We start from the raw sequence: 15,888 nt of genomic DNA, 5'->3' as shown, positions 1-15,888 counted from the left end.
AGGAACATGGTTTAGCGACCGATCTCAGGAGAGGTAAGAATTACAAAAAGCAAAAGCTCCGGAGCGGATTTGAACCTCGACCCTGCGAAACCAGCATTCGGGTTTCATACCAAGTTCTCACTAACGGACCAGAGCGTTATACCTCTAGGCCATTTGGCCTATCATCGGGCTTGGTTGACGTGAACGACGCTGGAGTTGAACTAAAAGGCAGCTGCAACCCAGTGGGTGGTGGATAGCTCAGGAGACTGCTCCTTCCTCCTTAATGTTGGACATATCGAGCTGGTCACAGTCCTTCCATGATCAAGGCATCCCGGCAGCGATCAGCAGCTGCAAGTCTTCTGCCATGAGCTTGATGACACTGTATTGTACCGCCTTCTTCCTCCACTGCTCGCATTATATTCATACGGCTGTGCTGCTATAGACCATACTAGCAGCAAGTCAAATAGTGCGATCATCAACTAATCAGATCAAAGGCTCGTGCGTATAAAAAGTGCGAAACTCGGTGGAAGAGGTACATTTAGATTAGACGATTTTCGGGTGGTGTACTCTCAATAAAAGGGTTGGATCCTCAATGTAAGTGACAGGCAGCGTCTGCAACTTTGAAACTCCGATTCTTGATCACTCACTCCATATAAAGTTAAACAGCACCTGAGGGGTTGGTTATTTGGGATGGGCAAGTAGCTCATGCAAAGCCCATCAGAGCGGTTGCTCATCCGTCCTCTGTTTCCTTTGTAAATCCCACGAAGCTCCGATGACAGCATATTTCAGTTGAACGTAATGAAACTAGCATAATGAGCTAAGCTGCAGGATTTCAAATTAGAATGGAATTTCCTCATCAACTTTTTTGGGTTGATATCCTCATGCCGTCCTCGTGTTATAAGCAACCACCTATCGACGTCAGACATGGAGTTTACTCCGATCACAGTGCGCCTCGCACCAATCCACAGCGAACCACACCGAACGCGGGGAAGCTCCGCCGAAGGGAAAGGGACCACGCGCGCATCGTCCTTATCGATAACGGAACATCGGGGACAGAGGCCCACTACAGCTCCGTCATTCCAATTCCACAGACGATCCACGTCTTGTCTCCAAGTCGCATCGTCCTTGTCTCTGATATCACCAACCCAAAGTCGACTCCCTCCGACCTGGTCAACATGAGCCACCAAAGATACCCCTCCCACGACCCGCTCAAGGAGCCTCACTCCGTCTCCCTCAAAGTCCTCAGGTGCGCATCATATCGAATGACGAAACAACCACACATCTGACACGCGACGACAGGCTCTCCCGCCCGTCACTAGTAATCCAGCACCCGATCCGCCCGCCTCTCACGCCCTCCCACGTCCCCGCAGACCCGGGCCCGGCCTCGCTCGCCTACGACACCACCGCCGCGACGAACCCCGCCCCCTTCCTCCTCTCCCCGATCCTCAACCTGCCCCTGAGCTTCGGCTCCGCCTACGTCGGCGAGGTCTTCAGCTGCACCCTCTGCGCGAACCACGACACGCTCGAGCCGCCGCCGGGCACGAAGCGCAAGGTCATCCGCGATGTGCGCATCGAGGCCGAGATGAAGACGCCCGGGCAGGGCGGCGCGGTGCAGAAGCTGGAGCTCACGCCCGCAGACCCGGATGACGCCGCGGAAGGCAAGGGCACCGACCTCGAGCCCGGGGAGACGCTCCAGCGGATCGTCAACTTCGACCTGAAGGAGGAGGGCAACCACGTCCTCGCGGTGACGGTGAGCTACTACGAGGCCACGGAGACGTCGGGCAAGACGCGCACGTTCCGGAAGCTGTACCAGTTCATCTGCAAGTCTTCGCTCATCGTGCGCACAAAGATCGGCCCGCTGGCGTCGGGGAAGAACGGCGGTGCTCGGAAGTGGGTTCTCGAGGCGCAGCTGGAGAATTGCTCCGAGGACGTCATCCAGCTGGAAAAGGTGCTGATCGACCTGGAAGAGGGGCTGGGGTACACGGACTGCAACTGGGAAGAGGGCGGCGGCGTGGCACGGCCGGTGCTGCACCCCGGAGAGGTGGAGCAGGTGTGCTTCGTGGTCACCGAGGCGGACGGGGCCCATGCCGAGCCCGGAGAAGACGGCAGGATCATGTTCGGGGTGCTGGGTATCGGGTGGAGAGGGGAAATGGGAAACAGGGGCTTCCTGTCGACGGGCAAGTTGGGCACGCGGCACGTAGCGTGACGCGAGGCTGCGGAATCACGTTGAAGCCTTTATTTCAGTTGAGGCGGCCTCAAGGGGGGCTCGCGGCGGTTCCAGAGACAGCGGCACAGGTTGGACGTCACGTACGCGGGAGGCGGGCAGGCTGGGCCGCGCAGCCGGGCGGGCTTGTTTCTGTGCGTGGAAGGGCGGCTTTTGGGACCCGTGCTCTGTCGAGCTGAAACCTCATCGGGCCGGCTGTTCAGATTGTTGCTGCTGAGAAGTGGGAAATATTTGCACGGTTGCCAGCTGTCTAACCGTCGGCGTCCGGGGCGAGCGTCGCGTCGTGTATGCAGAAGCACGTCGGGCTGATCCCTTTGCGCATGGGAAGGAGGAGGGAGTCAGGACGAAGACCCTGAAGGTCAAACACGATGGCGTCGGAGAAGGATTTCTCGCAATGAGGTTGGAGACGAAGGCATTGCGAGCAGAGAGCAAAAGCCACCAAATACCATGATTACTCCGAATCACAAGCACTTCTCATCGCGCTCAGATGCGCCACCGAATCTGCACCAACGTGCCATTACCTCCTGAATCCCTGAGACGTGCCAAAAATGTCAAGAGTGGCTGAAGAGTGACAGCTCTAGATCCAGTAGTGCATCCCAGATCTCAAAACTCTAACGGGCGCCCTGAGACTACCGACAAACGTTTCCTTAGCCCCAGTTCATCGGTTTCCAGGATCGCCCTTCATCCAGTTTCGGTCCTTTTACGTACGGTAATAGGGGTCGCAAAGGCAACTCACAGCCGCGGCTGCACCAAAGCACCTCACTGGCATGAGCAACGAGACTCCCAGACGACGAATTATCACGTTGCACAGAATATGTATAGGCTAATGGGACCTGCAGCGTGGAAGCTGTCGTGCCCTTCGTCCGAAACGGGAATCTGGTTCTGCAGCCCGTGTAGTCTGCAGCCGCCTTGCATGAGAAGGATCGACACCTGGCTTCATCGAAATCAATTTGTCCCCCCTGATACGACCGAGCCGTTGTTGAGGATTGATTGGGGTAGAATTGGTTGGAAGGCCGAGGACAAACCCCTTGGACCATCTCGCAGGGGAGAAAAAAGCAATGAGCAGTAAAGCCCGTCGGGTTTGACTTCTCCATTCCAGGATGGGCCTGCTGAAATTGATCTAAGCAGCGACCGCTCTGCGGAGGTCTGTACGCGATCTTGGTGTCAGCCGTCGACGACCGTGCTAGATCTCAGCTATGAGACTAGCGTGGAGGACTCAGGCCACTCGAGCTAACATGACGCAGACCGGTGCGGAACTGCCTGCAAGACGTGGTGCCTGGGTGTGTTGTGAGCTGAGAGGACAAGGTCAGATAGATGCCAGAGGGCATTTGGATGGCTTCGTGGCCACGAGCTGGATTCTCAGCCCGCATGTCAGGTACAGCAGCCTCTCCTGTTAAACGTCCAGAGTAGCCAAATCCGGCGAGATGATGAGTTGCCATCGCGTGTCAGGGGCAAATACAGATAGGCCAGGCCGACAGGTGCCAACCATTCTGTATCCCGTAAGGTGGCATGCGGCATGGTTTAAGTCGGTATGTAGGCGAGATCTGAAACAAAGGCTTCTTCATACCTATTCTGGCTGGCTACAGAATAGGAGTTTGCAGTGGCTGACCTTCCCGTGGAGCCGTCCCAAGGTTGCTGGATAGAATCCTGTCCAGGGGGGCCAAGCAGCAAGGCATCTGTGTTCCTACCCAACAGACTACTTGAGTGGACTAAGATGCTCCGAAAAAGTGCGCCGGCGGTGATGCGGGTCTGTTGGAATGAACCCTTTAGGCTTCGTGGATTACTCCAGGTTCTGGGGTCGAGCAATCGACTCACCCAAGAAGAAATTCCCCAAAGATTTTACATGGGGCACCTGGCATACCGAGCATTTGAGATTTTGAGTGGCATCGTGGGCAATTGCCGGTGTTGCTTTTTGGCGCTGATGACGACTGTCCCAGTTCCGCGACGGGTTCCCGGCGGCGGAAATGGCCAGTGAGCGGCGAGCAGTGCGCACCAAGAACCACCCACAGACAGTTGAAGCTGTGCGCCGATCCTGGTCCGTCATGTTCGACATCTCGGGCCCACGATCGGCCATGGGCCGTGATATCAGGCGTCTTAAGACTGGGACGATCTTTTTCTCTGTGCGCTAGCAGAGGCTGATTTTGGAAGATTTTCTGCTCTGTGTCCCGTTCTGGCAGCCGTGTAGGGGAGCAAGGGCTCAACTGATTTTCTGTCGAATATCAGGAAATACCTGGTTGCCCGGCATGCCTGGGAGCGCTGGGAGGCCGGCGGAGCGGGTGAAGAGCCATTCACGGCGAGAAGGCTCGGGCAGGTTACCGTTGACGGGCCCTTTTGAAACATGCGAGTGCATGCTAAGCCAGGCCCTCACATTAGAGCCATGCGGGCCATGTCGGTCGACAAGCAGGTACGGCAAGGAGGATGATTTTGATAGATGCCGCCTCGGGGCGAAGTGCATCTGGCGGGCAAGGAAGCGAGCGGTGGGATGCAGACCGCCTCTGTTGCTTGCTCGATTGCATGGCTAGTTTAGCTGCTGGTTGCTTGCTTGCTTGCTGCCTGCCTGGTCTAGCCGGCCGGCTCGCTGTTCGACGAGCCATTCGTATTCATTGGATTGTGGTAAAGCGCTTCATCTTCTGCAGCCAACCCCATGGGTTATGTATGAAGCGTGGGAGGGCAGCGAATTTACCCACCGAGGGGAAAGGGTGTGAAGCAATGCGCCCAACGACCCCTGAAGTCGATGCATGGTTGGCTGGTCGACTTGGAACTGATTGACCGGGTTGGCAAAGAACTCTGGCTTCTGTTGAGTTCGTGAGGCGGGATGAACAGGTCCTAGCAAAGCGTTTGGATCTGTTTGCTTGGGCGGGAGAGGCAAGATTGGCGTCTAAAAGACGAAATGAATCGTCAGGCAGGTCGGCCGCTGACAGGGAAGGGCAGGATTGAATCGCGGCTGAGGGTCGATACGATGATTGTTCAAGTACGGAGGTAAGTGTCGACATCACAATCTGGAAGGCGGCGGGCTTGTGGGGGGCCAACCCCACTGAAGGAATATTGCTCAAGGGGTCTGTTTCCTGTGGTTTATTCCGAGGGAATTGCATCTCGTAGATTCTTTCATGTCGGAGCCAGCGAGTGGATGGGCCAAGCGCCAGGTCGCGGCTATTCGGGTCCAAAGGGCAGTTCCCTGACTCTGACCTCAGCTGTGATGGATGCATGCCAGAAGCAACCGTATCTTTTCGTGTCGCCCGCAACGACTCGTCACCGATGTGCCGGGCGGCTTGGCTGGAGGCTTCATCGGATGCGGAGGTGGGTTAGGGAGCAGGAAGGGAGAAAAAAATCTTTTCCTCTTCTGTTGTGGTGTGTAAGAGATAATAGCAGGCTTGAGGTTGTGTACGTAGGCTTTGAGCAAACGCAAGCCAGGATTCGTTCCTCGTGGGAGAAATGCTTCTTGCTGCGTCGTACACGTGCGTTGGCGGAGGAGAGGTGTGTCTGCAGAAGGGATGGGATGCGGCCCAAGTCCAGTCCAGTAAGGTTGCTTTGCAGGCACGTCGCATTGGGGAGGAGGGCCCGGAAGGCTTGGGTCTTGGGATAGATGTGTGTCTTGTCATTGGGCAGATCTAGCTCAGCATTACCTGTACAGATGCATGTGTGTTACTCGGTCCCCAGCAGGAAGGGGAAGTTGGCCAAGGACGATGTGATGCCTTCATGCTAGGTAGGTAGGAGTAGAGCGGGCATCGGGCGTCAGTGAGAAAAAAAGCAAGTGAGGGGAAGAGCGATTTACAGCTTCCTTGTCGCGTCGTGAGACTTGATGAGGGGCATATTCCGTGATCAGTGACGATGTCTTATTGGAGCTGGAAAGAAGGACCCCCCGAGGAGTGGGAGTGGATAGGCTGCCTTCGCTGATGGATATGGCCGGAGAAGGAGAAAGAGGGCATGTGGAGGAAGCCCACTCACTCAGCTTCTCTGTCTTTTGGAGACGGGAAGCATTGCATTTGACGACCCCGTGAGAAATGGGAGAACCTGGACGCCGGAAGGCATTCGACTGATGGGGATGTGGGAAACCCGATGGTGGGCCATTTGTACAGAAAGGGTCTGGCTTGCGCAGTGGGTGACACCCATTGTCATGGAGTGGCAGAATGGAAGCAACAACTGTGGACGACAGTGGACGACAGAAGTGTGGACGGCAGAAGTGTGAACGACAGTGGGCAAGCCGGAGGAAGGAAGATGGTGTTGTGGAGCGCTCGCTCACGGCGGTTGCCAGTTGATCAACAGGCAAATGCCCGCGACCGTCTTAGTGGTCCAGGGGAAGCCGTCCAGGGACCTGATTGATTGTCGCTGTCCATTCTAGGGTCGTCGATGCCTACTGGGCACTTCCCTGGCAGACTAATTCAGGGATCACAGGGGCCTTCTTCGGTGGCCTCGGGTTTAGGGTGGATGGTCTGTCTTTCGGTTCAGGAGAGCACATGGACACCACCAGTAATTTGGCAATACGCAAGTGTTGGTTGATAGATCCGGTGAGTGAACGAGAAGTTTCAATTCCATTTTCGAGAAGGGAAAAGATGGGCAGAGAGCACGAGCATCGAAAGCCAAGATTGCTGCGGACGGACGGGGACTGGCATGGCACGGAGCACACTCAATGACACGAAGCGAACCTCTTGATAGAAGAAGCCCCCGGGCATGGAGTGGGATGGGATGGACAGGCAGATGCCACTGACAGCGGAAAGCAACTATCTGACCGGCCCTGGGGGTCGGGGTCTGTCTGGTAAGGCCGTGGTACGCTGGCAGCAGCTGAAGCAAGTCCAAAGACACAGGGCAGAACTGAACAGAGGTCCGTCGCCGCCGCGAGACACGGCAACGGGAATCGAGAGACATCTAGCCATGGCGTCTTACTGCATATGCCATTTCTTCTTCCCTCCTTGTGAGATTCATATCTCGAAGAAGAAACTCGAACATGTCGCTATGAAACACGTCAGTTATCCGTCAGGCCGGTTCAACATCGTCTGAGGCATGTGTCCCCTATCCGAACAGACTAGCTCAGGGTTCTCGAGAGACACTGCTGGAAGATGGAATGACGAAGATGAGGCACCTCTGCATTCCAGCCGGAATGACGGCGGACAAACCGAGGACAGTCCCGCCAAAACAGCCCTACTGGCTGTATCACAGCACTGTAAGTAAGGCATCGGGCTACCTGTATCCGGACGGCGTATCGTTATGTGCTAGGTAATATAGGCATCGTAAACAGGGGTAGACGTTGTGCAAGGTAGCTTAGGGGATGGATTCAAGTGTCGTGCTCTGGTGCACAGCATCGAAGGCGCCGCCAGACTCCAGCGACACTTTGGATCACCTTACTCTTTGAAAGTTGAGCTCGAATCGACGTCTCATCGGGCCCAGAGTTCGTCCTGTGGCCTGCAGCAGCTTTCTCCCACCTTCCCACATCGCTCTGTGGTCCCCGACGCCCCTTGCCCCGGCCGGTCGAGCGGCTTTTCTCACTTCTGGAAGCTGGCTCTGGAGGCTGGCTGCTTGCACTGCACTGCACTGCACTGCATTGCAACTAGCAACTCCAAGTCCGGGGCATCAGGAGTGTCGACACTTGACAGTAACTAAGGTAGGTACCGGGGGAAGTGTGAATGGCACCCAGTATCCGTCCGTACTCCGTACCCTGGGGTTAGGTAGGTAGGCAATGTGAATGTGAAAGGGAAAGGAGCCAGGTCCCGCTTCTCCCACACCACCACCACCCCCCCCCCCCCTCCAAACCACACGCCACCTCCTCTAGGCCCTCCTGGGACCTCCACGCGTAGCGGCAACCACGAATGAAGGCGCCTGGTGCTGGTGCTTGTCCCTTTTCACTCTCGCGTTGAGCCCGATCACCATATTAGCTTCCCATTCTGTCCAAAGCCATCCCATGTTGTTGCTCGCCGTTTGTTGTTCGTTGCGCTGCCGCTGCCGCTTCCTCGTTGTCCGTACCTGACCCTAAGAGAAGAGAAAACGACGCCTTGGGGGGACTGAAAAGAAAGATAGAAATCCAGAACTGCGCGTGGCTTGTAGACTGCCTGCCTGTTTTTGTTTTCCTCTCCTCCGTCCGCGTCTCTGTCGTTTTCTAGCCTTTCCTGTTGGTCCGCCTCACTCGCCAATCTCCTATCAGTCTGTTTCTTTCTTTTTTGGAGGCTCTGCGTCTGTTCTTCTGTCACCGCCGAAAAAATAAAAAATAAACCGAAAGGGACGGGAAAAAAGTTTGGGCCAGGCACAAGAGGAGAAAAAAAAACAGCCTCGCCCTCCTCGCTCGCTGTTGCCCATTATCTTTGACCGACCGAAACCCAACCAACCTAAACTTGATCTGTCGACCTGGCTGACGCCTCTCCTGTCTCGTCACTTGCTCACAACACACTCGTCTTCCACACAAACACCACCGCCAAACAATCAACACTCTCCCCCATACCTCCACTCCTTTGGCGGCTTCTCCTTCTTGTTGTTAATTCGCTCTTGCGTTGCGACCTCCGACCATCCGGACGGTTTTTCTATTCTTCAATCACCATCAACCGCCCGCCCGCCGTCTTCAACATCCTTCACGCCGTCTCAGCACCCCTCCTCCCCCGATCCCGATTCGATCCATTACCTCCGGCTTCCCTGCTCGACTTGCCCCCTTTTGCTCCGCCGCTGGCCTGCTCGCTCTGTCGCTGTCGCTGTCGCTGGTCGTCGCATTTTTCCCTGGTTCGTGCGTTCACCGCCTTCTGTCTCCTCTCCCTCTTCTCCAGTCCTGGATGGAGACCTTCGGGCGTCCATAGCTAAACGAGCCGATTCCCTACAGTCATCGCCTGAGACTTTTTCTTAGAAACCTCCCGGATCCTGGCACCCCTGCCCTGTCCTGTCCGCCCACCGCAGTACTACCCAACTACCCCCCAGTCCTTGACTGACCAGTCAACCGCCCAAGGGACCCCGAGACCCTCTCGCGATTAAAAGCCCGGGCCAGCCCCGTGCAAAGCAACGAGACGAGGGAAAAAATACACTCGCCGGCCAAACTTATCGCCCTATCGCCATAAGGCTGGTCACCAGCAAGTGACATGTCATGGACAGCTCCTCGACGCCGCTCGCCGACTACTTCTGGATCGCCGGCGTAGAGTCCATCTCCTACAATGACCCTACCCCGCAGCCGCCCCAGTCCAACCTCGAGTCCACCATCGTCGAGGACAGCGAACAAGAGGACAGCGATAGCGATGTGAACGCCACTCCGAGCAAGCGCGTTGCCCGCCACTCGAGACAGAACTCGGGCGGCCGCACCTCCAATGGCCGCTTTTCCATCCATACCCTCGACGAGGTTGACGGAAACACGAGGAGCAACCGAAGTAGCGCTACGATCCGACCCTCTCAGCTCAACCAGGTCGCTGCCAATGGCACCAGCAGCCCTCCGGGCACCGGTTTCAACGGCCTCAATGGCTTGAACGGACTGAATGGCCTCAACGGCGAAATCCCCCCATTCATGGAGGGTTTCGACTTTGACAAGGCCCTCCTCAAGTTCGCTGCCGAACGGGAGAATTTCCTCGAGGATTTGTCCTTCAGTGCTGGAGCCAAGGCGCAGGCCAGACCTATGGTGAACCCGAGAGCCGAGCGTATCAAGGCCGATGAGGGTGATATGAGCGGTCGAAGAAGCCCTCTCCGGAGTATCGAGAGGAGCATCAAGGGAAGCATCCGCCGCAAGATGAGTTTTAGGGACATGAACAGCATGCGCAAGCAACCCACCGCACCGCGAGCGAGCACGCCAGGTGCCGGTACGATTCCCCGCCAAGGTCCATCCTCCTTTACTACGCAAGCCTCAAGTCCTCAACGGCCTACTAACACGTTGGAACCAGCTTCAATTAGGACTTCCAAGCGCTTGAGCAACTACAACTCTGTCATTCCTCCCCCGGAGCCCCTTAACACAGACCCAGACATGCATCCCCTCAAGAGGCGTTTCGAGCCCGTGTTGCTAGACAGATACCCTGCCAAGGATGCAACCGACGAGGTCAGCCGCCGTGGAAAGTTTCCTGACTACGTCCCCATGTTTGCCTTCCCCAACGACATCCAGATCGTGTCTTCGGACGACCGACCCCGTTCCACCTGGCACGGTTTCACGATGACATCGGACGACAACTCCAAGATCTACGGTATCACCATCATTATCTGGACTGCGATAACATCTGAGGTTGCAGACGAGGTGGAGAAGCGATGCGAGCAGTGGCGGCAGAGTCACATGTCCAACGAGGAGCGGGAGTTGGCAGCCAGTCTTGGTGTGCGGCTCGCGGCTGAACGTGCGCATTTGTCACAGCTGCTCGCGAAGCTGCCGACGATTCCTTCCGGATCGTCAGCCCGTGATACTCTGGATGACCAAATCAGTGCTGTGGAGGAGAAGATCAGTCTCATGACAGAAATGTTGAGACCATTGCGTCACGGTGCTGCATCAAAGATTGACGGGCTGACTGCTGGCGAGAGCGGTCTCTGGGCCCCCAGAGCCTACGGCATCTTGGGCAGAGATGTCACAAGAATGTCGTTCTGGAAGGAGTGGTTGCGCGCCATTGTGGTGCCTATGACTGATGGAGCAATCCTGCGAGTCCCGCCAAGCTCTCCCAAGGTTGGCCGTTGGCAACCGCTGGAGCGCTACGTCGTCAATCTGTGCACTGAGGCGTTCAGCCCTTTGAGCTCTAAGACACAGGTTGAGCTCGGCGTGCGCGAATTGCGAATGTACTGTCGCAAGGAAGCCACGAACGAGATTCCTGGGGCAAGAACCATCGACATCTATGCCCTGTTTCGATGTCTTTCTATGGAGAACATCGTTGCCCTCTTCGAATACGCCATGTCCGAATCTCGCATCATCTTCATCTCTTCCCACACTGGCATGCTTCACTTGGCGTGCCATGCATTGGCGAATCTGTTGTATCCCCTTAAGTGGGCGAGCATCTTTATTCCCGTGCTTCCTGCGCGCCTTCTCTCCGCGCTAGACGCGCCCTGCCCCTACATTGTCGGCATCGAGAGACGCTACGAGAAGATTGAGTTACCGGACGATGACTATGTGCTGGTGGACTTGGACATGGACACGATTGATGCGACCACCCAGCCTGTTCGCTTGCCCCGCCAGCACCGCCGCAAGCTTCTCTCGTTGCTTCATGTGGCCGCACCCCACCACATTCGGTATGGAGTGACTGTTGGTCCTCCGCCGTATGCCATGGAGTCATTCCCCTACGACGCCTTCTCTGCAGAAAACGATACGCTCTTCAACTCAAGCGTCAGCTCTAGCTCCCTTGGCAAGTGGGTTACACAGAACTCCTCGTCATTTGGCGAACCGGAACCGCCCAACTCCGTGCGCCCTCCCATCTTCAATGCTTTCCTGCATTCCAGGGGTGACCACGGCAAGTCCGACCGCCCTGATACGAGCAAGTCCGGAAAGACCAGTCCGCAGTCATCGGTTTCGCCGGTTTCTATGAACTTCCCACCGATGCCGACCACCCCAGTCTCTCGGAGTGACTCTGGCTTCGCTCAGACCCTTAGAGAAAAGAAGTCTGGCCATTTCGACGAGAAGTCCCGCCGCAGCTCGTCTTTCGGCATGGACAAGCACCCGCCTCTCCACCGACCAAGCCTGCCGTTCCTGAACGGACACAACCCGAGCATGTCAGTCTCTGCCATCTCGGTTGACTCGCAGTCGTCGTACGGCGGATATGCTCCTTCGACCTACGCGCAGTCCACCATTGCGGCCTCCACCATCATGCCCAATATGTTGATCCAGCCTGTGAGGAACACTGAGACGACCATGTGGGTTGAAGGTCACTGCTTCAACTGGATTGCCCACGATTCATCGTCCACTTGTACTGTCTGCGATGAAAGATCTGAGGGTGACGGTATCTATAAGTGCTCTCATTGCGGTGGATTCGCCCACAGTCGCTGTCTGGGACACGTTTCGATCGTCTGCAGCGAAGCGTTCCATCCTGATCGCGTCCGAGCAGCTTTTGTCCGTTGCCTCGCTAGCTTGCTGTACACGTACAGAAAGCATCTCGGACGCCCCTCCAGGGAACAGAAGAGCAATGGCCAGCTTTACGCCTTTGACATGGATGGTTACATCAAGAGTCTCCCGTACGACCAACAACCGTACGCTACCATGTTGCGGGAAACCCAAGGTATGTGTTTCGGCATCAAATTCCCGTTGCTTGTCACTAACGGCCTTTAGCATTTAACGAGTTCATCCATGAGCGTGAGACTAACTCTGCTACCCACGCGTCCATTCGTCTGTTTGACGAGATCATCATGGCCAAGAAGGCCAGAGGCCGTCCCACACTGACGTCTGGACTGTCCCGTCTGTCGACCATTCGCATGTCACATGGCGCATCGAGCAACGCTTCGGGTTTTGCTGCGCCTGCGAAGCTCAAGATCCCCACTTACCTGGGCGACACCTCTGACCACATGTGGCGAACTGCTTCGGTACCAGTACCCAACGCCAAGTTTCCGGGCGAGTACCGGACCGTCGTCACTCGGATTCCCACCAAGCTAGACCCCGCCCTCATGAGGGAGCCGCGTGCTATTCAGGGTGTCCCGCGACCCGAGCAACGCAGAGGCGGCCTCCTGCGCAAGATGGTGCCTAGCATGGTGGGCAGCCCGCCAAAGTAAAGGGTCAGCGATGACGCAGGCCAGGCCACCACGCCGGTCACGATATGACGACCAACTCACTTTCTGCTTCTGGAGCTGTACGATAGGGAGACTGTATGTTTAATAAATGACCGGAGGCAGAACTGTACAAAATTCACAAACGGCATAAGGGGGGAGTCCGGGGATAAAAGAGGCCAGGGGGTCTCACCAGAAGTTGTCCTTTTTTCAGTTTTTTTGCCGAGTCTTTGTTACTTTTTCTCCAGTTGCGAGCAGGAATTTGGATTCCGAAGCCATTTCCGGATAATTGCATGTTGTCGAGCAGGAAATTGCGATCGAGCAAGCAAATAGGTAGAGAGAAAGCATTGGTGAGCGGGAGGGATTTTTTGCAAGGTTGCCATTGCGGACGACGGTCCTGACATGGTTGACTTTTTACACGCAATTAGAGCCAAAAGACGAAACAATGAGAATACACACAAGACCTTCCAGGTCGGACTGTACAAGATGTTTCACAATGCGTGGTGATAGATGGCCTCTCTCTGTGTGTGTATCAATGAGGATTGGTTGGATGTGGATTCTATTCAAACGAAAACCACCATGACGGTTCTTCTTGGGTGTCGTTGTATGACCCTCCAGGGACCTGCTCACTGCATGAAGCGTTATTCACGCACATCATGCCTCACCCTCCGAACACATGTATCCGGAGCCTGTTGTACCTCCGCTCTCAACGTTCGATATAATAGCATTTGACCACCCTGCCAGCAACCCTTAACCCAAAAAAAAAGAGAGTAACTCCCATTACAACAACAAAATTCTTAAGCAAACTCGTCCTCGGGCTCCTCGATGGTGTTCTTGACCCGGACAAGCATCGTCGTCTTCCACTTGTCGAGCTTGCTGACCTGATCGTACTGGAACAGCTTGTCTGTGAACTCCTCCTGGTTACCCGCCTCGACGGCCGCCAGCAGGTCGTTGAGGAGCATCGCCTCACGCTGCTGGGCGAAGCCGGGGTCCATGTCGGTGTACTTCTCGACGGCGCGGCGGGCGGCGACCATGTCGCCGGACGCCAGGTGGCAGATGCCGGCGCGGAGGAAGTAGTCCTTGACCGAGTACTTCATCAGGTTGTTGTTGATGGACGCCGCCGCGACCTTTTCGTAGTTCTCGATGCCCTTGTAGTAGTCGCCCTCGAGGGACGCGACGTCTGCTACCTTGAGCCAGAGCTTGTTCGCGAGCCTGTTTCCGGTTAGGTCAGCAGCTTTCCTTCGCAGCGATCTAGGCGAAAGGGACTTACGCAGCAGCGTTGTCTCCCTCGTACCACCCCGCAGCAGCCTCGTACGCCTCGAGAGCCCTCTTGGAATCACCCAGCTCCACCTCGAACAGCTCGCCCAGCGCCTCCTTGTGTCCCGCCGCGCGGCGGAAGTTGCCCTTGGCACAGTACTGGTTCACGGCGACGTCGAGGCAGCGGACGGCGGCTTCGGGATCCTCCTTACGGTAGGCCTTGAAGGCGTCGACGAGGGTGTTGGCGGCGTCGTCGGGCTCCTTGAGGTTGTTGGTCTGGACCTGAGCCGCCTTCTCGAATGCTTGGCCGGCCTCGCGGTCTGGTCACACTCGTCAGTGCAGGTCCTTGGGTCGCAGAGCATGCTGATGGGCGGGACAATACTGACTGAGCTTTTGCATCTTGAAGGCGTTCGCGGCCTGGATGTACAGATCCGCCGCATTCTGGTACTTCTCCTCACGGCCACCGAAGAAGCTGAAGCCGCCGCCGGCGCTCGACAGCGTCTTGTCTGCCTGCGTTTCTCTCCGTTAACATCATGCCCCTACTACTACTCGCCCACGGGCGGGTCATCGTCACTCTGGCGACGCCTTCCGGGGGGGACGCATGCATCAAACGCACCTTCTGCAGCAGAGCCCGCGGGTCCTGAGCCATGATTGCGAAGGAAATCAACAATCTACGGCAATCGTACTGTCGATGGAAGAACTCTCGGAGGGATCGGAAGTCGGGGTTGGGTTCGATTTAAATGGGATGCGAGCGAGCCGGAAAGGACAGGTCGCAAGGGTGCAGAGACGGACGGTGTGTGATGTTGTTGCGTAAGGAGGTTTCGAGTTGTTGCGTGCGCTGGCATCAGCGTCAAGTGTTGCAGCAGCCGAACGACTCCCCCCTCTGCCTTACCCGACCTGAACAGCACGTCTCGCCCACTCAGCGCAGCGAACTATGACGCGGGGCACTGTGGCTTAGAAAGACGCTATCAGTGGCTTGGTGGGGGTTTGCCTGGGGGTACCTACGACAAGGTACTGGGTCGTTTGCACCGAGCACCGACAGAGCTCCAGATTATTTCTCCAGAGCCTCGAAGCTACTTTGACTTCATGCCATACGGTACTTGACGAATTGCCACGTTTTCCCGCAAGCTACCCAAAAGACCACGTACAGCATCCGGAATCGATTCGTCAGACAAAGCACACGATGCGCTCCCTCTGCACGCGCTGCAGCGCCGTCCTCCGCCATCAGCGCGCATTCACCACATCCGCTGCCCGGCCCTCAGCGCAAAAGTCAATTCAACAAGTCCTCGCCCAGCCGACATGGTCTGTTGCGTCTCTCTTGCCAAAGTCCGACGATGCGAAGTCAACAGCGGAGGAGCCAATCACGCGATCGAAACTGCATCATCTCCTGCGGCTTTCCGCTCTACCACTGCCCGAAACCGAAGCAGAGGAGGCAGCTATGCTCCGCACCCTACACTCACAGCTTCACTTTGTGCGGGATGTACAGAGCGTCGATACCTCAGGCGTGGAACCTCTGCGCTCGCTACGTGACGAGACGACCGAAGGCATAGCAGAAGCAACGATAGGATTGCAGCAATTATCGGAAGCCCTAGGAAAGGAGGTCCGCTTCGGCCACAAGAAACGACCAAAGAGGCAGCGTGGAAACAAGGTTGACACCAAAGGCGTCGAGGACTGGAACCCCTTGGAGACGGCGTCCAGGACGGCCGGCAAATACTTTGTCGTTCAAAGCAAGAAGGAGGAGTCATGATACCCACAATACAACATGCACGGTGAGAAGCGTTGATAGACAAATTTGCATTTCTCGTTTCTCGTGTTGT

At 56.3% G+C, this 15,888-nt stretch overlaps 4 protein-coding genes across 4 annotated transcripts; 3 read left to right on the top strand and 1 right to left on the bottom strand.

Annotated features, from left to right (window-relative positions):
- Positions 1 to 1,154: 1,154 nt before the first annotated feature.
- Positions 1,155 to 2,185, top strand: TRAPPC13 (Trafficking protein particle complex subunit 13; the record flags this gene model as incomplete). Its single annotated transcript, XM_032035485.1, has 2 exons — positions 1,155 to 1,225; positions 1,279 to 2,185. The coding sequence occupies 2 exons, from the start codon at positions 1,155 to 1,157 to the stop codon at positions 2,183 to 2,185; spliced, it is 978 nt and encodes a 325-aa protein (XP_031885358.1).
- Positions 2,186 to 9,257: 7,072 nt separating this feature from the next.
- Positions 9,258 to 12,820, top strand: CGGC5_v009407 (DENN domain-containing protein; the record flags this gene model as incomplete). The annotated part of the gene is made up of 3 exons (XM_032035487.1): positions 9,258 to 9,975; positions 10,039 to 12,333; positions 12,384 to 12,820. The coding sequence occupies 3 exons, from the start codon at positions 9,258 to 9,260 to the stop codon at positions 12,818 to 12,820; spliced, it is 3,450 nt and encodes a 1,149-aa protein (XP_031885330.1).
- A 791-nt stretch (positions 12,821 to 13,611) lies between these two features.
- Positions 13,612 to 14,720, bottom strand: CGGC5_v009406 (putative vesicular-fusion protein sec17-like protein; the record flags this gene model as incomplete). Its single annotated transcript, XM_032035488.1, has 4 exons — positions 13,612 to 14,026; positions 14,085 to 14,391; positions 14,458 to 14,581; positions 14,688 to 14,720. 4 exons carry the CDS (start codon positions 14,718 to 14,720, stop codon positions 13,612 to 13,614), a joined length of 879 nt encoding a protein of 292 aa, XP_031885359.1.
- A 534-nt stretch (positions 14,721 to 15,254) lies between these two features.
- On the top strand, positions 15,255 to 15,818 carry CGGC5_v009405 (Glutamyl-tRNA(Gln) amidotransferase subunit F; the record flags this gene model as incomplete). The annotated part of the gene is made up of 1 exon (XM_032035489.1): positions 15,255 to 15,818. One exon carries the CDS (start codon positions 15,255 to 15,257, stop codon positions 15,816 to 15,818), a length of 564 nt encoding a protein of 187 aa, XP_031885361.1.
- Between the last annotated feature and the right edge of the window lie 70 nt (positions 15,819 to 15,888).

This window comes from Colletotrichum fructicola, assembly GCF_000319635.2.
Source record: "Colletotrichum fructicola Nara gc5 chromosome Unknown KSG_Nara_v1_contig05, whole genome shotgun sequence".
Taxonomy (NCBI): domain Eukaryota; kingdom Fungi; phylum Ascomycota; class Sordariomycetes; order Glomerellales; family Glomerellaceae; genus Colletotrichum; species Colletotrichum fructicola.
Note: the sequence above shows the minus strand (reverse complement) of the source record. Positions and strands in the feature narration are given on the sequence as shown.